The sequence below is a fragment of the Triticum urartu genome, chromosome 1A (genome assembly GCF_056163025.1).
Source record: "Triticum urartu cultivar PI428250 chromosome 1A, HENAU_Tu73, whole genome shotgun sequence".
Taxonomy (NCBI): domain Eukaryota; kingdom Viridiplantae; phylum Streptophyta; class Magnoliopsida; order Poales; family Poaceae; genus Triticum; species Triticum urartu.
The window spans coordinates 43,557,007-43,580,039 of NC_141873.1; the positions used below are offsets into that span (position 1 = coordinate 43,557,007).

General features: G+C 44.4%; 1 protein-coding gene across 7 annotated transcripts; it reads left to right on the forward strand.

Annotated features, from left to right (window-relative positions):
* The first annotated feature begins 3,098 nt into the window (after positions 1 to 3,098).
* On the forward strand, positions 3,099 to 19,728 carry LOC125545023 (plant/protein (DUF810)). 7 transcript variants are annotated; one of them, XM_048708864.2, is made up of 29 exons: positions 3,100 to 3,356; positions 3,612 to 4,124; positions 7,698 to 7,771; positions 7,864 to 8,039; positions 8,117 to 8,181; positions 8,506 to 8,839; positions 9,298 to 9,364; positions 9,465 to 9,618; positions 10,089 to 10,256; positions 10,341 to 10,451; positions 10,559 to 10,768; positions 10,858 to 10,959; positions 11,608 to 11,838; positions 12,017 to 12,070; positions 13,763 to 13,837; positions 14,307 to 14,378; positions 15,086 to 15,271; positions 15,348 to 15,506; positions 15,655 to 15,747; positions 15,960 to 16,031; positions 16,230 to 16,347; positions 16,634 to 16,812; positions 17,446 to 17,527; positions 17,652 to 17,762; positions 17,816 to 17,943; positions 18,161 to 18,238; positions 18,318 to 18,413; positions 18,691 to 18,786; positions 19,137 to 19,728. In XM_048708864.2, exons 2-29 carry the CDS (start codon positions 3,612 to 3,614, stop codon positions 19,305 to 19,307), a joined length of 3,975 nt encoding a protein of 1,324 aa, XP_048564821.1. In that variant the 5' UTR covers positions 3,100 to 3,356; the 3' UTR covers positions 19,308 to 19,728. The 7 variants fall into 7 exon arrangements, 6 of the variants coding, with proteins under 6 accessions (XP_048564821.1, XP_048564830.1, XP_048564838.1 ...); XM_048708873.2 differs by having other exon boundaries at positions 3,101 to 3,356; positions 17,837 to 17,943; XM_048708902.2 differs by lacking the exon at positions 3,612 to 4,124 and adding an exon at positions 6,198 to 6,254 and having other exon boundaries at positions 3,102 to 3,356.
* Positions 19,729 to 23,033: the final 3,305 nt, after the last annotated feature.

The following is a 23,033-nucleotide window of genomic DNA, read 5'->3' on the forward strand; positions in this document are numbered from 1 at the left end:
CGCTCATCCTCCCATTCATCCTCCCATTCCTCTGGCTCGCCGGCGATGTTTGGCGTGAAGGCCGAGCCCGCCGCGGAGACGCCGCTCGGCCGGCGCACCCGCAGCGCCGGCATCGTCATCAACGAGGGCGACAGGCGCGCCTCCTCCTCGGCTCCTCCGCGCTACGTCAAGTCAAAGACGGAGCCGGGGCTCGCCGCTGTCAAGACGGAGCCGGGGCTTCCCGTCGTGAAGACGGAGCCCGGGCTCGTCGGCGGCGTCAAGGAGGAGGAGCTCGACGACGCGGCGGCCCTCAAATGGGCGCCTGAAGACTGGGCACGCACAGAGCTGGAGCGCCAGTGCCTCGCCTACGCGAGGTTCGAAGCTCGACGCCGTGGCCGGGACGAGGGAGGCGTCGTCGTCCTCGACGACAGCGACGACGACGCGCCGCCGCCAACGGTCCACCAGGGCGACGCCGGGCAGGGGTCCAGCAGGGGCGTCAAGAAGGAGAAGGCCGCCGCCGCCGACGAGGATGGCGGTGACGTCGGCGATTTCTCCCCGCTCATCGACTTCTTCGCCCCTTAGTTGTTTTTTTATAACTTATGTAGCGTAGAACATGTCGAATATATGTCAAGTTTGCCGAATTTTAGCCAAACGTTTTGTCCAATTTGCCGAACTTTTCCCAATTCCATTTTAAAAAAATTGCGTCTGGGGCGACCCTGGGGCGAGCGGGCCGCTCGCCCCACGCCGAGTTTAGCGCCGGCTCGCCCCCAGGCGGCGATTTTCCGTGCCCCCTGGGAGGCAACGGTTGGAGATGCTCAGAGCATTTCCAGCCGTTCGGCCCCCCAGGACGCATAAAAATCGTCCCCTGGGGGCGAGCCGGCGATACAATCGGCGCTGGGCGCGGTTTCGCGCCCAGTCGTCGCCGCCGAAATTGGCCCACTTTTCAGCCCCGTTTCGGCGAATAAAGGGCCCATATGGGCGACAATAGGCCCATATTCGGCGTGGTTCGCCGTTGTTCGGCGTTCAATTATGCACATAAATTTTTTATCACATATTTCATCACAGAAATATCAAATACTTCAACAAAATAGTACAACAAAAAATAGTTCAATACAAATTATATAGTTCAACAAATAAAAACTCATATGCCATCACACGTCGTGCCCCGTGTCGCCCTTGAGCCTCCATAGATGCTCTATCAGATCTTGCTGCAGTTGATGATGCACCTGTGGGTCTCGGATCTCCTGACGCATACTGAGATAGGCAGTCCAGGTTGCCGGTAGCTGGTGATCAACTTCGGCTAGAGGACCCTGCCTGTAGTATGGTTCAGTATCAAACACTGGGTCTTCTTGCTCGCTCTCGATGATCATGTTGTGCAAGATGACACAACAAGTCATAATCTCCCACATTTGATCTTTCGACCAGGTCTGAGCGGGGTACCGGACAACAGCAAATCGAGATTGGAGCACACCAAATGCCCGCTCGACATCCTTCCTGCAAGCCTACTGAACCTTCGCAAACCAGGCGTTCTTGCCTCCTGGCACATGGTTTATGATTGTCTTCACAAATGTCGACTATTTCGGATAGATGCCATCAGCTAGATAGTACCCCTTGTTGTAGTGTCGCCCATTGATCTCGAAGTTCACCGGAAGAGAATGACCTTCAACAAGCTTGGCAAAGACAAGAGAGCACTGCAGCACGTTGATGTCATTGTGAGTTCCTGGCATACCAAAGTAGGAGTGCCAAATCCAGAGGTCCTGTGTGGCCACCACCTCAAGTACCACACTGCAACCGCCTTTGGTGCCTTTGTACATCCCCTGCCAAGCAAATGGGCAATTCTTCCATTTTCAATGCATGCAGTCGATGCTTCCAAGCATCCCAGGAAATCCTCTTGCTGCATTCTGTGCTAGGATCCGAGCAGTGTCTTTCACATTGGGTGTTCTCAAGTATTGCGGTCCAAACACTGCCACCACTGCCCGACAGAAATTGTAGAAACACTCTATGCTGGTGGACTCGGCCATGCGCCCATAGTCGTCGAGTGAATCACCAGGAGCTCCGTATGCAAGCATCCTCATCGCCGTCGTGCACTTCTGGATGGAGGTGAATCCAAGGGCGCCAGTGCAATCCATCTTGCACTTGAAGTAGTTGTCGAACTCCCAGATGGAATTCACAATCCTGAGGAAGAGCTTTCAGCTCATCCGATAACGGCGTCGAAATGTTTTCTCGCCGTGAAGTGGAACATCGGCTAAGTAGTCAGAGTAGAGCATGCAGTAGCCTTCGAGACGACGCTGGTTCTTTGCTTTCACCCGCCCCGGTGCCGAGCCACCTCGCCGCGGCTTCTCATTGCTCGCCAGCAGCTGGGCGAGGGCGGCGAGCACCATGAGATGCTCTTCTTCCTGGACGTCGGCCTCGGCTTCCTCCTCCAGCAGCGCGGCGAGCGCTTCCTCGTCATCCGAGTCCATCGCCGAGGCAGGCAAATCGCCGAACACCTTGCGCCCGATGGGCGTGTCCCCGCCGCTAAACTGCCCCTCCGCGGCCGGAAACACCCAACTGCTGTTGGAGGGGCTGCCGCGGCGAAGCTCTACTGTTTTTCCGGCGTGGAATGGCTATCTAGTGGTGAAAGGCGGCGGGCGGCGCCGGGATAAAGCTACTAGCAGCCGAGGGCGCGGGGGGTGGGAGGCAAGTCGGGGAAGAAAACCTTGACTTTTTCCCTGACGGCGTGGGCCAGCCGCGCTTTTCCCTTGCGCCGGAGCCCCCAACTGCCCCCCAGTACGCCGGGTTCGGCCTGTGACCGCCGGACGAAAAGAAGTCCCGAGCCGGCGTTTTTCGGCGTCCTGGGGGCACGACTAGACCGTTTTTTCGGCGCCGACGCGGCAAAAACGCCTAGGGAGGGTCTGTTGGGGGCGCGGCTGGAGATGCTCTAAGAGTGTGTTTGACAGCATGCATGAAGAGTGTATAGGCCCAAAAGTTCTCTATCCGACCCACTTTTCTTTGTTTGGTAGAGTGCATGGACCTCATAGTCGAACCGATGCAAAAACACGCCTGCCGGGTCGAGCGAGGCTGAGACCGCACAGGGAAAAAATTCTCCCCCCGACCCACTTTCCTCGAACGACCACCCCTCCCCCTTCCCTCGCGCGACCCCCTCCCCCCTCCCCTCGCCCGAGCCCTCCTGACCTAGCCGCCAGCGACCGCCCGCTAGCTACCCCGCCGCCAGTCCCCTTCCTTCTTCAACCTCTCCGCCGCCCTGCTGAAGGTGTCTACCTCGCCGCCGATCCGCCGCTGCGCCTGGCCGGGCCTACACTCGCCGCCGGCCCGCCCCTGCTCCTGGCCGGCCTCAACTCGCCGCCGCCGCCGGAGTAGACCCTGACACGGGAGAGGTAGCAGATCCGCCCCCTCCTTCCCTTCCTCCGCCCTCCTCTTCTCTTCCTTCCCCTACCCCTGTCCTTCCTGCCTCGGATCGGGATCTTGAACAGGGAACAGCCCTTGTTGTTGTACAGAGAAGATAGAGCAAAATATGCTTAATTGGAATATGATACTTTGATTTTATTTACTGTCTATCTTCTGTACAGAGAGAGCCTACTATGGTTAAGACAAAAATTTATGCATATGATACTTTGTTTGTATTGTCATAGATGGATGAATTGGCAAGAAAACGAAGGCAACTAATTGTGAGAGGAGCCGGTCTAGTGGCTGGATTGTATGCTTACATGATGGTCATGTTTAGAAGATCTAGGCAACAAACACCGAGGATAACCGTGGGCAGCATGGCCGATCGTGCCATATCTAGAGAGTCAAATTTGAGATACATTTATCACTCTAGTGACATAAATTGTTCAAATCAACTCAGAATGAGAAAAGCTCTGTTTTTCCGTTTGTGTGCTATATTTAGAGAGAGAAATTTGTTGTTGGATAGCATTCATACTTCTATTGAGGAACAAGTTGCCATGTTTCTTCTAATAGTTGGCCATAACCAAAGGTATAGGACACTACAACCTATCTTTAGAAGATCTATCGAAGTCATTAGTAGGTATTTTAAGGCAGTGCTTTATGCTGTTGGGGAGTTGAGAGATGAGATGATTCAGCCTCCCTCCAACCATTGCCATCGTAAAATACAAGAAAGCACCCGCTTCAATCCATATTTCAAGGTAATTTTTGAACCTCGTCACATATAATAATTCAACATTCCATAGATAAGTCAAGTGCATAGAACTCATAGTTCAACATTCTATAGAGCACTACTAGAACTTAACAGTTATACAACCCATAGTTACTGTCTTGGTTGTCAAAAGAGCTAATTCATACAACCCATAGTTACTGTTTTGGTTGCATATCTGGTGTAATGGAGGCTCGCACATGTTTACCATCAATAGCTCCAATATAATCCTATTTGGTGAAAACAAAAACCCAAAAATTAGGATCTAAACAAATTCATGCCTACAATGACAAAATGTAGTTGTCACATGGTCTCATACCTTAAAGTATAGATCCCACCGGTAGTTTCCTTCTGTTTTGGTTTGGGTCTCCAATGAAGGCTTCCTAATAAGGTCATCTCTAAGCTCGCCAATAGCATGGAATACCCTTTGGAAGTAACGGCTCACAACTTCACCGGATCTACCAAAACTGGCGCCAATTACCCTATTTCCAATGTTGTACCCAACGGTGTGCAAGAACATTGCTACTTGTTGCTCAATAGTCAAATGTATTGTGTCCTTTAGCAAGTTGCGATCCCTAAAGAGTTAACAAAACCTAAAGAAAGGTACTCTCCGAAGCCTAAGCATGTTCACGCAAGTTGTGTCATTCTTCCATATTTTGTTGTCAAAATACTCTCTTCTCATCCTATCTCTCTCATCAATTGGGGCATACGTAATTGCTTCTCTCCTTTTTCTTTTTCTGGATTGAACAACCAATGTTATCATGTTGATAAACCATTGTGCCGCAGCCGCATAAATTAACATCTTTGCCTTTCTGTCCATCTAAAATGCAGTATAGGATTCAGCTATAATATGCAGTACAGGGTTTAGAGCTAAAATATGCAGTATAGGATTTACAGCTAAAATATGTTATCTTTTGTCTCGCTGTCCATCTACGTGTGAACAAGAATTCAATAGCACACCGTATGTGTACAAATGGCCAACTACTTAGAACCAAAACCAACATTCTTTTTCCACTGCCAAACATTTTACTAAAGAACAGAATAGGATTTAGGGGAGAAATAACCTCAGATTGTAGTTGTGCTGCTGCTGCTAGATGTACTGACGGTGGCCTTCAACTTTCCTGTGCCAGAAAATTAAATCAATCAGCGAACTACACATGAGCAGAGACCACTCATCACCAGCCCCTGCACGCACGGAACACTAGCACACATCTAGCACACGCAGCCGTGCGCACGCGGGCGAGCCGTTCAGACCCATGCAGGCAGCCGTGCGCACGCATCAGTCACCGGCCGCCCGCGCCTCCTCAAGCCCCCAGTCGCCGGTCTTGAGAACCAGCTGCGCCGCCGCCAGGCTTGAGATCCAGCCGCGTGCGCGCCTCCTGAGGCCCCCAGCTGCCGCCGGCCTTGAGATCCAGCCGCGCCGCCGCCTCAAACCCTTGCTCGCATCGCCCGGGGACACCCTCCGCAACGGCCGGCCGGCACACGCGAGACGAAGCAGAGGAGATAGGGAACGAGTAGAGAAGGAGCTCACCTCCCGCCGGCCTCTCTGCTATCTGCTAGATGCGCCGCCGCCGCCGCGCACGGAAGAGAGAGCGCGAGTAATGGGGGAAAGCGAGGCTTTCGTGGGGTAAGGTTGCGGCCGGCACACGCGAGACACGTGGGGTAAGGTTACTCGTTCCCTATCTCCTCTGCTTCGTCTCGCGTGTGCCGGCCGGCCGTTGCGGAGGGTGTCCCCGGGCGATGCGAGCAAGGGTTTGAGGCGGCGGCGCGGCTGGATCTCAAGGCCGGCGGCAGCTGGGGGCCTCAGGAGGCGCGCACGCGGCTGGATCTCAAGCCTGGCGGCGGCGCAGCTGGTTCTCAAGACCAGCGACTGGGGGCTTGAGGAGGCGCGGGCGGCCGGTGACTGATGCGTGCGCATGGCTGCCTGCATGGGTCTGAACGGCTCGCCCGCGTGCGCACGGCTGCGTGTGCTAGATGTGTGCTAGTGTTCCGTGCGTGCAGGGGCTGGTGATGCGTGGTCTCTGCTCATGTGTAGTTCGCTGATTGATTTAATTTTCTGGCACAGGAAAGTTGAAGGCCACCGTCAGTACATCTAGCAGCAGCAGCACAACTACAATCTGAGGTTATTTCTCCCCTAAATCCTATTCTGTTCTTTAGTAAAATGTTTGGCAGTGGAAAAAGAATGTTGGTTTTGGTTCTAAGTAGTTGGCCATTTGTACACATACGGTGTGCTATTGAATTCTTGTTCACACGTAGATGGACAGCGAGACAAAAGATAACATATTTTAGCTGTAAATCCTATACTGCATATTTTAGCTCTAAACCCTGTACTGCATATTATAGCTGAATCCTATACTGCATTTTAGATGGACAGAAAGGCAAAGATGTTAATTTATGCGGCTGCGGCACAATGGTTTATCAACATGATAACATTGGTTGTTCAATCCAGAAAAAGAAAAAGGAGAGAAGCAATTACGTATGCCCCAATTGATGAGAGAGATAGGATGAGAAGAGAGTATTTTGACAACAAAATATGGAAGAATGACACAACTTGCGTGAACATGCTTAGGCTTCGGAGAGTACCTTTCTTTAGGTTTTGTTAACTCTTTAGGGATCGCAACTTGCTAAAGGACACAATACATTTGACTATTGAGCAACAAGTAGCAATGTTCTTGCACACCGTTGGGTACAACATTGGAAATAGGGTAATTGGCGCCAGTTTTGGTAGATCCGGTGAAGTTGTGAGCCGTTACTTCCAAAGGGTACTCCATGCTATTGGCGAGCTTAGAGATGACCTTATTAGGAAGCCTTCATTGGAGACCCAAACCAAAATAGAAGGAAACTACCGGTGGGATCCATACTTTAAGGTATGAGACCATGTGACAACTACATTTTGTCATTGTAGGCATGAATTTGTTTAGATCCTAATTTTTGGGTTTTTGTTTTCACCAAATAGGATTATATTGGAGCTATTGATGGTAAACATGTGCGAGCCTCCATTACACCAGATATGCAACCAAAACAGTAACTATGGGTTGTATGAATTAGCTCTTTTGACAACCAAGACAGTAACTATGGGTTGTATAACTGTTAAGTTCTAGTAGTGCTCTATAGAATGTTGAACTATGAGTTCTATGCACTTGACTTATCTATGGAATGTTGAATTATTATATGTGACGAAGTTCAAAAATTCTACTATTGTTTTGTTTTGGTTTGCTGTGAAAAAGTTAAGATTTTCGAAATTATGACTGCACATACTGTATTTTCCTTCTTTCCATTGAAAAAGTGCAAATTATGAGGGTAATCTCAGCACCTCAAATAAAAACGGTTACCACAACCCTTATCCTTCATTTGTCCCTCGAACCAAACACTTCAATGGCTATCCTCAGCCACTTTTCATCCTTTAAGTCAAACAAAACATGGGATAACCCCACCTTTCCGACCAAACAAAAAAAAGGGCTATCCCTAGCCACCTGGTTGGGGATACCCACAACCACCCTAGCATGTCTCTCAAACCAAGCACATCCTTAGTTTACAATGGATTTTTGTTTTGTTTTGTTTGCAGGTTCATTGCGCCAGTGGCAAGCAGTTGATAGTCCATCCTCAGATTTTTGTCTCCCTTGCACGCAATATGGATGAGTAATGATCGCTTCAGAACATGCATCCTTCCATTCATAGGCGACGTTAAGCTTGTGTTGTAAACTAAGTTCACCATGTTTCAACTTGACCAGAGAAAATCCTGTTGAGCTGCTACAACGTTATCGCCGTGATCGCCATGTGTTGCTCAATTACATCCTTTCTGGTAACTTGATCAAGAAAGTTGTAATGCCGCCTGGTGCTATCTCTCTGGATGACGTGGATATTGATCAAGTCAGTGTTGATTATGTCCTCAATTGCGCTAAGAAAGGTGAAGTAGTTGTAGCCTCATTCAAGTATCTCACTTTGTCTCCTTATAGTTGTACTGATGATCCTTTGATGTTGTAGGGGATCCACTTGACCTTGGAGATGCCATCCGGCTTTATCATGACAGCCTTGATTACCCATATGTCGTGAGTTTATACTTAAGGTTTCTTTATGTATTGTATTTTTTTTCTTCTAAAAATTACCATTTGACAAAGGAGAAACAATATGATTTAGGAATTTCAAACATTCATGATACTGCCGCCTGTCTTACTTTACTAATCATTCTGCTGAATGCCCATGGATACCAAACGGCTCCTCATATGTGCATTTTTATATAATCTTCCCAATTTCAGTGTTGAAATTTTCACATTGGGCTACATGCTTGGTTCATTTGTTTTGCAGACCATGATCAGAGTCATTAAAATTCATTGCCCATTGAGTTTTCATATGCCTGAACTTTGTTTTTTCAGGATAACACTGGAGATGTCGAAGGGTTCTATTTACTTACAAGACCTGAATATTCTGGATCAGCACCAACAAGAGAACCACCCCCTGTCCCTGCCGCTGCACCATTACCAGTTGTGGTACCACCACCAGTTGTTGAACAACCACAAATTGCTGTGCCATCATCAGTTGCAAACTTACCAAAATCATTATCATTGGACTCTCCCACCGAGGAATTAACCATAGATGACATTGAAGACTTTGAGGATGATGAAGGTGAATTCGATAGTCGAAGGGCTTCTAGGAGGCATCAAACTGATGCCAACGATATATCCTTGCGCTTACCATTATTTGAAACAGGTAATAGTTATTAATTGTCAACTATAAGTATTGCATGCCTCATAATAGATTAAACTAGACTAGCCATGCCTTATGTTCTGATACAATAATTATCATGCTATTGCTACTACAGACAATTTCGATGATCTTCTATCTGTCCCTTTTGCCTTTACATGCATTTTGTTGGTTGTCTCCTCATAACTTGCCAGTGATGCACTATTGCTTTCTTTAGTTTATTGAATCACGTGAAGGTGTTCACTTTCTTTATTGGAACAATAACTGGGTTGTCATTATTTGCTTCAGTTACTTCTTAAACATGTTAGTTTGTAATATTATACTATTTGGATAAAAAAAGTTAAAGGCGTTTGCTTTAGTTAGTGATATAACTAGGCCATCGTTGATCTCTTTGTTTGACTCTGAATTCTGAACTATCGGCTAAAGAAAATTATTGAAAAACAACATCTGTCTTACTCTTCCAGGTATCACAGATGATGATCTTCGTGAAACAGCATATGAAATCCTTGTTGCTGCTGCTGGCGCTTCAGGGTAGGCCTGTGCAGTTCACTGTGTCGAGCATAGTGTTTTAATTAGAAGATAGCAGTTTCCAAGATTATCATAGTACTTAACCTATTTCTACTGCTTATAGGGGCCTTATAGTTCCAAAGAAAGAAAAGAAGAAAGAGAAGAGACACAGATTAATGAGGAAACTTGGCCGTAGTAAGAGTGAAAGTGCTGAATCGCAAACTCACCGGCAACCAGGTTTAGTTGGCCTGCTTGAAATCTTGAGAGCCCAACTTGAGGTGACTTGTCTTACCTCTGTTCCTGGTTAATAAATTGAAAGACAAAATTGCGCCTTTGTGTTTTCTGTTGTTCTGCACTATATATTTATTTCCCTCACTTGAAGTTGTATTTGTACATTTCAACATTAGTAGCTTGCAAATCTCTTGTGCTGTTTGAAACTGCATATAGTACAGCTCGTTGAGTTTAAGGTTACTGTTCCTTTTTTATATTTTTGTGAACAACCAAATCTAATATTTTTGTGAACAACCAAATCTAATATTTTTGTGAACAACCAAATTATATTTGTACATTTCAACATTAGTAGCTTGCAAATCTCTTGTGCTGTTTGAAACTGCATATATAGTACAACTCGTTGAGTTTAAGGTTACTGTTCCTTTTTATATTTTTGTGAACAACCAAATTTAATAAAGATACTCAGAATGCTAATCTTACATCTGCTTACCTCCTTCACCCCTCTGCTTTTGAATAGATAACGGAGTCCATGGATATTAGGACTAGACAGGGACTACTTAATGCTATGGTGGGTAAAGTCGGAAAACGGATGGACAATCTCTTGATACCACTGGAACTACTGTGCTGTATATCTAGAGCTGAATTTTCTGACATGAAGGCATATCTTCGTTGGCAGAAAAGACAGGTTAGCCATCCATTTGTGCTTTAAGGATTTTGAACCATACCTGCATGACTTAACAATATAAGGTCTGTTTGTGTCTTTGCTTAGCTGAACATGCTGGAGGAGGGCCTAATAAACCATCCTGTTGTTGGATTTGGAGAGTTAGGTCGAAAAGTCAATGAGCTAAGAAATCTTTTCAGAAAGATTGAAGAATCTGAGGTTTTATGCTTTACCCCAGTTAGTTATTATGGTTGATTTATTTATTCAAATAAGCACTATATGAACTATAAACTAAATGGAGGTTACGATGTTGTATTGTTTGCTAGTCGCTATCCCCATCTGCTGCGGAGGTTCAACGTACAGAATGCCTACGTTCACTGAGAGAAGTTGCTACATCTTTCTCTGAAAGGCCTGCTCGTGGCGATCTTACCGGTGAGGTTTGTCATTGGGCTGATGGTTACCATCTGAATGCCGCCTTGTATGAAAAAATGCTTGGCAGTGTTTTTGACACCTTAGATGAGGGAAAACTCACAGAGGCCAGTACTTCAAATCCCTGTTTGCCATTTTCCGCTGTCCACCCCATTGGTTGCAATATTTGTCTCATACTTTTACTTTTATCAACCAGGAGGTGGAAGAAATCCTTGAGCTCCTAAAGTCCACTTGGCGTATACTAGGAATCACAGAGACAATTCATGATACGTGCTATGCATGGGTATTATTCCGACAGGTAAAGCACTAACCGAGAAGAGGCTATCCTTGGTATTTTTTTGACATGTATCCTTCTTGGAGTATTTCGTGCTTATGCTGCGGCTAGCCTTAGATATCTCTACGGCAGCAATCAGATGTGTTTCTGGATTCTGGCATCTTGTTTTATTTTTAAGAATTCTGAGTGAGCCAAAGCAAGGGAGGATCTTCTCATCCTTATCCAGTTTTTAGTGACAGCGCTTCTAGTCTTTTCTCTTCATAATGTCAGTCTGTCAGAGAGTTTTTTGGAAAAAAAAACCTTAGTGCAAACTCCACTTTTGTCTTCACCATTTTATGGAAATGATGCCTTTTCCTTAGAGACAGTTATCTGAAAAAAAACCTTAGTGCAAACTCCCCTTTTGCCCGTACCATTTGTGGAAATGATGCCTTTTCATAATAACACAGTTCAAGTTAAGCCTGTCATAATGTAGGATTATTGTTAAAGTGGTGAATCATATCTAAAACCAGTAACCACTGGGTCTTTAGTTTTTCTTGAGATCAAAAGATGCTCTTGCATAAACCACACTGGACTAAATATGTAGTCCTGTTCAGTAGCATGCTACTAATTTATTAGCTCATGAACCAAGTTACCATCACCATAGTATGATAATTAATGTGTTCTGCAACACAGTTTGTTTTTACAGGTGAGCAAGGACTCCTGAAAGTTGTGATTGAGCATTTGAGGAAGATACCCTTGAAGGAACAGCGTGGTCCACAAGAACGCTTACACTTGAAAAGTCTACGTAGTTCTGTTGATGCCGATGATAGCTGCCAGGACTTTACGTTTTTCCAGTCTTTCCTGTCTCCAGTTCAGAAATGGGTGGACAAGAAATTGAATGATTATCATCTGCACTTCTCAGAGGTTTGTTTTTCTCAATCCTGGTTTGCTGATGTGCACCTAACATGCATGGCAAGTGAACCTCTTTGAAACTTATCCTTTCATTTCAACAAGGAATAGATCTGGGTTTGTTTGCTTTATACAGTAAATATTTACCATGTCAGTGAAGATGAGTAATACAATCATGTACCACTTCGTGCAGGCTATGTCTGATTTGTTATTCACCACCGAATGTTGCAACACATATGCGCATAAGGCAAACCATCATTATTGCTGGTTACTTATCATTTTTTGTTACTGAATGACTGCATGTGCCTTGCTATGATAAAAATTGCAAATTGTATATTCAAGTATCCCATGGAATAGTTCGCAGGCATAGTTTCTCTTGTCAAGCTTGTCATGTTCATCTCTTGTTCTTGTTAGGCTCACGTGTGTTTCATATTTGATCTAACCTGCACATAGATTTGAGCGCATAATTTTCTTCTAGTCCACCATTTTTTTCATTTGCGTTACACACATGCGCGGGTGGTTTTACAGTCCTTCAACCCAGGGCTTGACGGCGGTATGATGCTGTGTTCTGTGTCTCAGATGAATCTTCTTTGATCCGCCACAGTACTCGCGTGTGGGCATCCACTACAAGCCCTACAACTATTGTAGAGGTATAGGAGCCTCATGTTACATGAGTGCACACTTTTGCACCGAACACACATATGTATTTACTTTGATTAAATATCTGGCACACCATGTCGATCCTAGAGGTTGAACCCTGGTGGGTGGGAACTGTTTGAGAGAATTGTATTGTTGTTACTCTTTATAATATTCCTTTTGTCCTAGAATTCCTACTATCTCCTCTCATGTACATGTATGTATTAGACCTAGAGTCCATGGAATAGATTTAGTCATTATTCATATCATGGTATGAAGAGCTGGCTTCTAAGGTTCAATTTTTTCGTTTCACTTGTCTCCTTCAAGATCGATCTGGTTGATTCTCTCTGCTCTGTGTTCTTCTGCATGCCACGAGTGTGCGCAGCCATCATGCCATCTGTACAATGTCGGTTTCTTTTCTGATGGACGCTGCTTTTCACCACGCCATATCTGCCCTCTGTTTCTGCTGAGCTTCCATGCTCCTCTCCCGAGCTCTGCCGCCGCAACCTTCTTCCTCAGGTTGCTGAGCAGGCATTCTGCTCTATTTTCAGAGTGCTCTGTCTGTATGTAGATGCTCTTTAAAAAAATGCCATCTTCTAGTTCTTCATTGGGCAATGTCTCTGTTCCCCTCCGCCTGGTGATCTTTGATAGCATCAATTACCATGGCATGGCCATTCACGCGCACCTTCATATCCAATCAGTGACTGAGATTTTCTTACTGGTAAGGTGCAGTGCCTGCCTTCCTTTCCTTGTCACGCATGTACTCGCATGGTACTGCTGAAGAGAATGATGCTCAGAAAAAGAAGGCTTTTAAGGATGCTCACAAGCATGCACTTGGTCATCATAATGAGGTTATGGAGTCGTGCAATACCCAGTTTGCTGCCTACAAGCCATTGCTTGCTAAGTCCAACTAACCTTCTCCTGGTGAGGCATCATCTTTTCCTGATGCACCATCTTCTCTTCAGTATGCCCTTCACGCTCGTCCCGGTACGCCTATTGACCTCCTTGGTTTTTGCAGGCGTGGGCTCTTGCCGCGCTGACTTTGTTTCTGTGATGTTCTTCATCAGGAATGGCAGCATGCAATGGTAGAGGAGTTTGCTGCCCTTGAACTCACTATTCATAACAGGACCGAACACCCTCACTCCCACCGTGCATGTTGCTATTTCTGTTCTGTTCAGACTACCATTTGGGATCTGCTATCTCTAAGCTAGTGTAGATTCTAGTGGACCTGTTCATCTCTTATTTTTGTTTGTACTGACGATCTTACCTTTTCCCCACATTAAATTTGTCTTTACATCTGCAGGGTCCCAGTATGATGGTTGATATCGTAACAGTAGCAATGCTTACTAGGCGAATCCTTGGTGAAGAAAATGACAAGGTGCTGAAGCTTTACATTCAATCCTTCATTTCTCATCCAACATACCTTTTGTAATCTAAAAGTCGGACCGTCTGCCTGTGGCTAGTGTACGTATGAGCAGTGGCGGACCGTGAGTGAAATCCAAGGAGGGGCCAAAACAGGTAGACAGATTAGAGAGGCCGGGAGATTTTTTTTTTTTGGGGGGGGGGGGGGGGACCCTCCTTGGTCCCGCCGATGCTCCGCCAGTGCATATAAGCACCACCGCTTCCAGGCATTTCTTGAGCAGAAGTCACTTGAGTACAAACAAATCTAGTAGTGTTCCTCACAAAATGGTCTCTAACCACCACACTTCTCGTCTTCTAACTTGTGGTAGTATACAGTAGCAACCTTTTGTTCTCAATAGGCGCTGCAGAATGTGGAAAACCAGAGCTTTAGCGTTTGCACATACATACAAATCTGATTTGGCACCGGTTTTGCTTTCCTGCATCAGGCAATGGAGTCACCTGATCGAGACCAGATTGACCGTTACATCACTTCTTCTGTCAAAAGTGCTTTCATGAAGGTGACCTTATTTGCAGCTGTAATTATTCTTTTGTAGTGTAGCTCTAATATTGCTGATTTTCATTCTTTCCTGATGTATTTTTCTCATTTTACCATGAGATGGATATAATAAGATCACTTATTCACCCATGCCTGCTTATGCAGACCTTGAATGTTGGTCCATTATAGTATACATGTATCTTGGATTTGTCGTGTTGTATTTGATCACCTTCACTTCTAGAAATCTATGTTATTGCCACCGTTGGCGAAATTCTTTGCAGTTAGAGGTGTTTGATCACTTTGTATATTTGAATGTGGCATGACCTCTGTTATATTTAGTAGGACTGTATTTTGGTTCTTTGCCCCAAATTTTGTGTATGCTTTTTGGCCTTTTGGTCTAGAGGGTTTGTTCTGGTCTTTTCCTGGTCACTGTATTCCTCAAAAGTCAAAAGTCAGTATGACATGAGGCCTTCTATGCAATATTCATGTTCTACGTGCGTATAAGAGTTTAAGCACGTGGTTTCATCTGCATATCAAAGGATATAAATGCTAGACTCTATATCTTCATATTTTTACTGTTAATTGTAACTTTTTTTCTGGTCAGGTCATTAGTTTTTTAGTGTACTGGAGTGGAAACCCATATAGTGCAATCTGTAGTTGTATAGGTCATGTACTTTTCTAGTTCCATCTATATGTCAACACTATGGATTATTTTTTGTTTTGTTTCAGATTGCACATTTCGTAGAGATTAAAGCAGACACATCACATGAGCATGTTTTAGCATCTCTAGCTGAGGAGACGAAGAAGCTTTTGAAGATAGAGACAAACATTTTTTCCCCAGTTTTGTCAAGATGGCATCCACAGGCAGCAGTTCTTTCCGCTTCCCTTCTCCATAAACTGTATGGAAACAAATTGGTAAGTTATAATAAATAACTATTAAATCCATCACAACCTTGTGAGGCTGCATGCTTACGTTAAGTTGTTGTGGCAGGGACCTTTTCTTGAGCATTCTGAGCATCTTACGGAGGACGTAGTTTCTGTATTTCCGGCAGCTGATTCTTTGGAGCAGTACATAATGTCAGTGATGGCTTCTGTTGTGGGTAACGATGGTTTGGACAGTCTATGTAGACAAAAGCTAGTTCCTTATGAGGTTAGATCTTTTCTTCCTCAACTACAAACAATCACAAAAACGCAAATTGCTTGGGTGTCACTTTGACAATTGACATGCTATGTTCATGCCCCCCCATGGGGCTTCTTGTTATGTTTATCCTGATTTGCTGCCTTTTTGTTTATCTCAGATTGAAAGTAAATCGGGCACGGTTGTTTTACGCTGGGTGAATGGGCAACTGGAGAGAGTTGAAACTTGGGTTAAAAGGGCTGCTGAACAAGAGGTTAGCACATTTCTTTTTGTATATGACTGTTTTTTAGTTTGTGTAAGCATCTTATTTGGTATGCTAGAGCATTTTGTTTTACTGCCACTTGTTACAATACATCCTTTTCCCCTGCCACCTGTCTTTGCTTCCTAACATTACTTTGGTACTCATCGAGTGTTCTTGTAAATTTTCCGCACCATTTTCTCTATGCTAAATTTTATGTTTGGCAGACTTGGGATCCTATATCCCCTCAACAACGCCATGGGGGTTCTATTGTTGAAGTCTATAGAATCATAGAAGAGGTGTTGCTTCTGTCCTCCATTACTTCTTTAATTTTTTGTTCATTAATTTCTCCTTACAGGTTAATATCTAATGTTGTTTCTCTTCTATGCCACAATATTTCAAAGTTATGTACATGTCTTAATTGTTTAAAATATATATTTTTGCTTGATAAATGACCTGTATTTGTGAAAGTAATGATCACTTGTGAACTATTGCAGACTGCAGATCAGTTTTTTGCATTCAAGGTTCCTATGCGAATTGGGGAATTAAATAGCTTCTGTCGTGGCATTGACAAGGCATTTCAAATTTATACACAACTTGTTACTCAACCCATAGGTTTGTATCATCACCATTTTCTTTCTCCTTAAGTACGTTTCTGTTTATCTTGCTGGACGTCTATATATTTTTTCTTTCTCCTAAAGTCACATATTATCTTGTTGTAGAGCACAAACCTATAAAATTGTGCTTTAGATAGATGGTCCCTGCTAAATAGTATAGTTGAGATAGTATCTAGTATGGAGAAAAGAAATATCTATCTCATTTGTTTTAACCCGCATGCTTTGGTTTAACCCTCTTTATTTTCTCTAGCTCTTAATTGATAATGGTTTTTGTGTGCTTGCAGTTGACAAAGAAGATTTAGTTCCACCTGTTCCTGTCCTTACTCGATATAAAAAGGAGCTTGGAATCAAAGCTTTCGTAAAAAAGGAAATCCAAGAAGTCAGACCTGTTGATGAGAGAAAATCGAGTGAAATAGTTCAACTTACAATGTCAAAGCTATGTGTGCGGCTTAACAGTCTATATGTGAGTTTGTTACTTACAACTGATGCTGCTATGTTACTTTTATTTAGAACGACTTACCAAGTTCCTGGGCAATTTTTGGTACACAAAGATGTAAATGAGAAGGAAAAAACACATAGCAATTTTCATAGAAGATTTATTTTGGAATGGTTGACACTCACGCTGGAGCAGTATTTCCTTAAATTTTTTAGACTTCAGATATGGAGTTGATAATTATGCTGCTAACCTGCTACAGCTTACAGTCACATTAAATATATCTTTTTTAACTGTCTGTATCTTTCACGGTTTCTGGTTTGATGCTGTTCCCTTTTGAATGTAGTTAATATTAAGTTGTTTCATTATTAGTAATATTGGTTATCAGTAATTTTACATGGAATCATTGCAGAAATTTTCTATTAATTGTGCTGATGGCTCTGGACTTGACACAATATTCTAGTATCGAGTCAATAGCTGGTACTGGCTGTTGCCATGATTTACATCAACAGGATCCATGTCATTCTTTCATAATTAACCATGATTTACATCAACAAGACTCATGCCATTCTTTTGATAATTGACGTTCTTGCTATTCGCTTGTTCATTTTGATTACTTTGAGAGTTTCTGAACTGGATGTTTTTTTATTAATATCCAAACAGTATGCTATAAGCCAGCTAGGCAAGTTGGAGGACAGCATAAGTGAGCGGTGGGCTAAAAGGCAAAGTGACAAAATTAACATCAGTAAGTGTGCATTTTAAAAAAAGTAATCAGTTTATCCACATAGATTGCCACTTAATCTGTTTGGTCTTGTCCACATAGATCAAACTAGTTCATTTATATATTCAAAATATTTGGACTGTGTTAGGACGATCAATGAACGGCAAGTCAAAGGGTGTAGTCTCCAATCAGAAGAATCAATTTGATGGCAGTAGAAAAGAAATCAATGCTGCTATTGATCGGGTATGTGAATTTACAGGTAAGAAAAATATGTATGCACACTTGGAAGCTGATAGCTTGTCAATGTTGAAGTTTGCATCTTTTCTTTCGTAGGGTTAAAGGTCATATTTTGGGACCTCCAACAGCCATTCATCGACAATATGTACAAAAACAATGTTTTACAAGCTCGATTGGACACTATTGTCGAAGTGCTTGATTTGGTACGTTCATAAGTTCGCATGCGAGGAAATGGACGGTTTTTATGTCGGAATTTCGGTTTTCGCCAAATGCTAAAGCATATGCTGATACCTCATACTTTGGACAAGCATATTTATTAGCATTTCTTTCTAAAGGTTTCCACTTGTAGTCTAGTTGGTAAGCTACTAAGCTTCTGCCGAACTAATTGGCATTTATTTGATGTCAATGCTCACTCTTTAGGTGCTTGCTCAACTCTGTGACGTCATTGTGGAGCAACTGCGAGATCGTGTGGTTACAGGGCTTCTGCAAGCATCCCTGGTGATAATTTTGGCTGTTGAGATCAGTGAGATGCTGTAAAAAGTTTTGATTATAATTTTGTCGTAATCTCTTTTGGTAGGATGGCTTAGTTCGGGTAATACTAGATGGAGGTCCTACACGCGTCTTCTCTCCGAATGATGCCCCTCTTTTGGAGGAAGATCTTGAAATTCTGAAGGTATATTGTTGTCTGAAGACATCTTGGCTGCTTTTGTATCTGGAACATCTTGCCTTGTCTTTATTATCCGACCAATAAATATATTGTTGCCTTAAGGTATATACAAGGGACATCTTGTGTGTGGCTGTATCATTCTATATTGAACATGCTTATCATGTGTCTGGAACATATATTTAATCTTGCCTTGTTTTTATTGTCCGACCGATAAAATGTTGTCTTAACCCATGCTGACTACTTGTTTGCTTACCTAAAAAAGTTACCCCTTTTTTTGCCGTAGGAATTCTTCATATCTGGCGGAGATGGGCTGCCTCGTGGAACTGTTGAGAATTTGGTCTCGCGTGTTCGTCCTGTAATAAATCTGATCAAGCAAGAGGTAATTTTGGATTAAATTTCTCATGAACCTTTTGGGGGAATTGGTCAATGCTGATAGAACAAGTGCACCGTTGTTTTTCGAGAAGCACCATCTATAATGAGCTTGCCATATCTCCAGTTATACGCACAATGCTTTAAATGCCTACTAGAGTGAACTTAGTAAAATTTTTTTTGTTCAAACTAGCTACAATTCAATTCTAGAAAATATTCCATAATTGAATCAAAGACTGCTCAGCAGTGTGCCATCGAGTTGTTAAGACTTGGGACTGGGGATGCTGTAGTATAAGAAATTGAGTATCCTTTTGCTGTAAATCATATTTGTAAATGACTAGATGTCATTTCTTATCCCAGACCCGTGTGCTTATTGATGATCTGCGCGAAGTTACTCAAGGGGGCAAAAGCAAATTCGGAAGCGACTCCAAAACCCTGCTGAGGGTCCTGTGCCACAGAAATGATTCAGAGGCATCACACTATGTGAAGAAGCATTTCAAGATACCCAGTTCAGCTCCCCCGAGCACCTGATTTATGGGGAAAATCTGGAAACACCTCAAAGGTACATATAATGGATGGAACGGTGCTCGGCCTTGCAACCTAGGAAGCTTATTTTGTAATAATTGTGCATTATTAGCAGTCGGAGCTAGGGAACCATAGGCTAGTTTTGATTCATGGGCATTGTCTTGATTGATTGCTTCTCCCCAGGAAAGATTTAGATGTCTTACCTTTGTTTCTTTGGGGAGTTTTTAGCTGGATTTTGATGGCGTTTCTGTCTGATGGGAATGTTGGTCTGTTTGCGTGGTTTCAGGAGTGATGCTTACAATTCTATAGGTGGTTGTTTTATTGTTATGACCAATGTGATTTTTTGCAGTCATTTGTTGTGGTGTGTAATGTTAGTGTGAAGTTTATAAAAATTGGAGAAGGTCCACTTTTGATTTCATGAACTCAACTTGAATCTCCCTCTGATTTGAAGCTCAGCTCTAGGAAATTTGAGTTCATTTTCGTGTAATAACCAAGTTCATCTCGTTTTTCACAAGAATGTAACTTTGACGCAGCGATGGTTACAGAAACCCAAGGATTCCTGAAACAAATATATACTAGTAGTAACGTTGTCATATGTAGTAAATTAGTAACCTCATGAAAAACACAAGAAATAATTTGTGAAAAAACGCACACTAAAGAAAATTTTGCATTATCACATATATATACTGTACATCGTAGTACAAACTGTTTTGCGGTCGAGCAGCCGGTGGCCGTGCAGGTTGTTGGCGTACTAGGCGTAGCCCTTGTGCTTCCCCGTGGCGGCGGCAAGGTTGAAGGAGAGGACAGGGCCGATGAGCTTGCAGGCGTCTCCTCGGCTTTGAAGGAGATGTTGCCGACGTAGACGACGCGGCTGCAGCGGGAGTTGGCGGCGGCGGCGGCCATGCTGTCCATGATTTGGCAGCTTGAGTCGATTGAGGCGATCGAGATGTGCTGGATCAAGGCTTTGGCGAAATCTATAGAGTCGAATCATCATCGTTCAAGACTCGGATTCCACGTCCTTCTCTTTTCGAATCGCGTCTCATGTCGTAAGTCGGTTCAAGGGCGCCTAGTTTAGGGACGCGTCGTAATAAGTCAGTGTCCTTGAGACACTAATTTTGCAAGCACCCCAATGTCTGATGTCCATGGGAGGGACCCATCAAACAATCCTAAGTACTTCCTCCGTATCGAAATACTTGTAGTTGGGGAAACTTGTACTAATTCTCCCCAACTACAAATATTTCGATATGGAGGTAGTAATAAGGAAAACGCTTGCGTTTGGCCCATGCCGAATGCTTCAGCCGGTCGTCTTCACACACACACGTATTCATCTCTCTCTTCTTCTTTATTTCAGAAAAAAACATCGCAACCTCATTCATGGCGACTGTAGCCTTCGTCCACCCCCTTGCCGAGCGCCTCCAGCCAGATCTGTGCTGTTCCTCCAAGCTGGCGTGCCTCCCCTGTCGGATCTTGTCCGCCGGCTGTCATGGAGTCGCCGGCCACCCCTTCCCGTCAACATGGGGGCGATCCCCTTCCCGTTCCTCACATGTTTCTCCTCCGGCGAGCGGCTGCCGCCTCCCACGCCACCTTCTTAACAAACCTCCGGTCCGCTGCATCCTATGCCACCGGTGTTGGAGACGACAAAAGCTATGACCAAAGACAACGATGTTGCAACCGGCGACGAGAAAAGCTACGATCAGAAACGAAGATGTTGCAACCGGCAACGAGAAAAGCTACTACCAGAGACGACGATGTTGCAACCGGCAACGAGAAAAGCTACGACCGGCGACGAGAAAAGCTACGACCAGAGACGACGATGTTGCAACCGGCGGCGAGAAAAGCCACGACCAGCGACGAGAAAGTTGGGTCAGCCGCTGCGCAACACTAAAAGCTGCAATCGACGATCGATAATGTTACCACCAGCATTGTCGAAAGCTTCAACCAGAGACGACGGGGATCGAGGGCCGACCACCAAGCAACCTCGGAAGCTGCAACCAATGATGAAGAAAAAAACTTCAACCGGCTAAAAAAAGCTTCGACCGGTGATATAAAAGGCTTCAACCGGTGACAGCGAAACGAAAAAAAGTTGCAATCGTTGACACAGAAGTTTCAACCATATATGTGAAAAGCTTTAACTAGTGACCGGCGAGAAAAAAGCTGCAGTGGCGAGCCGTTGATGCACACGACGTTTTCTATGCATCAATCGTGCTGTGGCGGATGCTGGAACCGGCACCCTCGCCACTGCTGCATAGGGAGGGGTGGACCAGTGGCACCAATGTTGCAACCGGTGAGCGGCGACGACGAGCGGCCCGGTGTTGCAACCGGCAAGCAGCGACAGCAAGCGGCGGCGGTGAATCCTAGGAGTGCTTCAAGCTCTCCATCGCTCACATTTTGACAGGGGGTGCGGCGGCACTCGTTGCGGCCTTTCGTTTCTCCTATGCGGAAGGCGGACGAAGTGAGGTGGAGCGATCTGACGGCTCCCGTGTGACCGGCCCAAATTTGGGCCGGCACACCACTGCCTATCAGCGCACACGTTGGCACGAAGTACTATGGCCCTAACGTTATTTACAACTAAAGTTGCCATCCGAAAAGAAAAAAATACCCCCCCCAATCGAAACTTGTCGTCTAAAAAGGAAGTTGTTATGACAACTAAAAGTTACCGTCCTCAGGTTACTAAACTTGTCATAAAAAACGTTTGAAGTTGTCATGTGTTCGTGCCACATGTGTGTCACTTATCAGGGTCCCAAACAATTCGTTCACGGGGGTAATGGGAAGTTTTGCATTTTTGTTTTGTTTTGAGAAACCTCTTCACGCTTTATTCAACCGAAATGTTCAGAGGAATGGTTACAATGTCAGGTGGTGAAACTAACACTACTAGGAAAATGCCTACTAGTGGCGCATCAGTTTTGCCTACTAATGGCGCACCACTAGTACCACGCCACTAGTATTTTTTACTAATGGCACACCACTGGTGCGCCATTAGTATCTGGTATACTAATGGCGCACTACGCCATGCGCCATTAGTATGCCTCCCAGGGGATCATATTTACCCACTATGGCGCACTGTGGGGTGATGCGTCATTAGTATCCTTTGGTATACTAATGGCGCACTGTGTAGTGATGCGCCATTAGTATCCTTTGGCATACTAATGGCGCACTTTGAGGTGATGCGCCATTAGTATGAATATTAGTTTTTTTTCACTTTTCTGATTTTTGCACAGGTTACAAAATATATTATTGGACAGAATATAGACAGCAGCACACAACAACAACATATTCATCGAATACAATAGAAGATTAGTCTTCGAATACAATTCATCATATTAGTCTCCGAATTCAAAAGACCGAACAAAGATAAAACATTACAAGTCTCGAGACCGCGAGTAGCGAGTTTGTCTTTACATTACAAGTCGATATCGATCATCTAAACTACCATCACATAGAAGAGAGCTGCGGTCATCACGATGAGCATCATCGCGATGAAACTGGTCTTCATCCGGTTCCTCCAATGCTTCCTTCTCTCTCCCGCTAGATAGCGGGTGTATCTAGATTCCGCCTCCGTCCTAGTGGTGTATCCTTTGTAACTGTTACCGCTGAAACGGTGAACCTGTCTCCGACACTCCTCCCAGTCGTCGTAGACTCCGGGAACCTTACCCTTGTACACGACATACGACGGCATCTCTATGCACAAGCCAAACAACAGACAATACATAAGCAATATATAAGTATGCAACA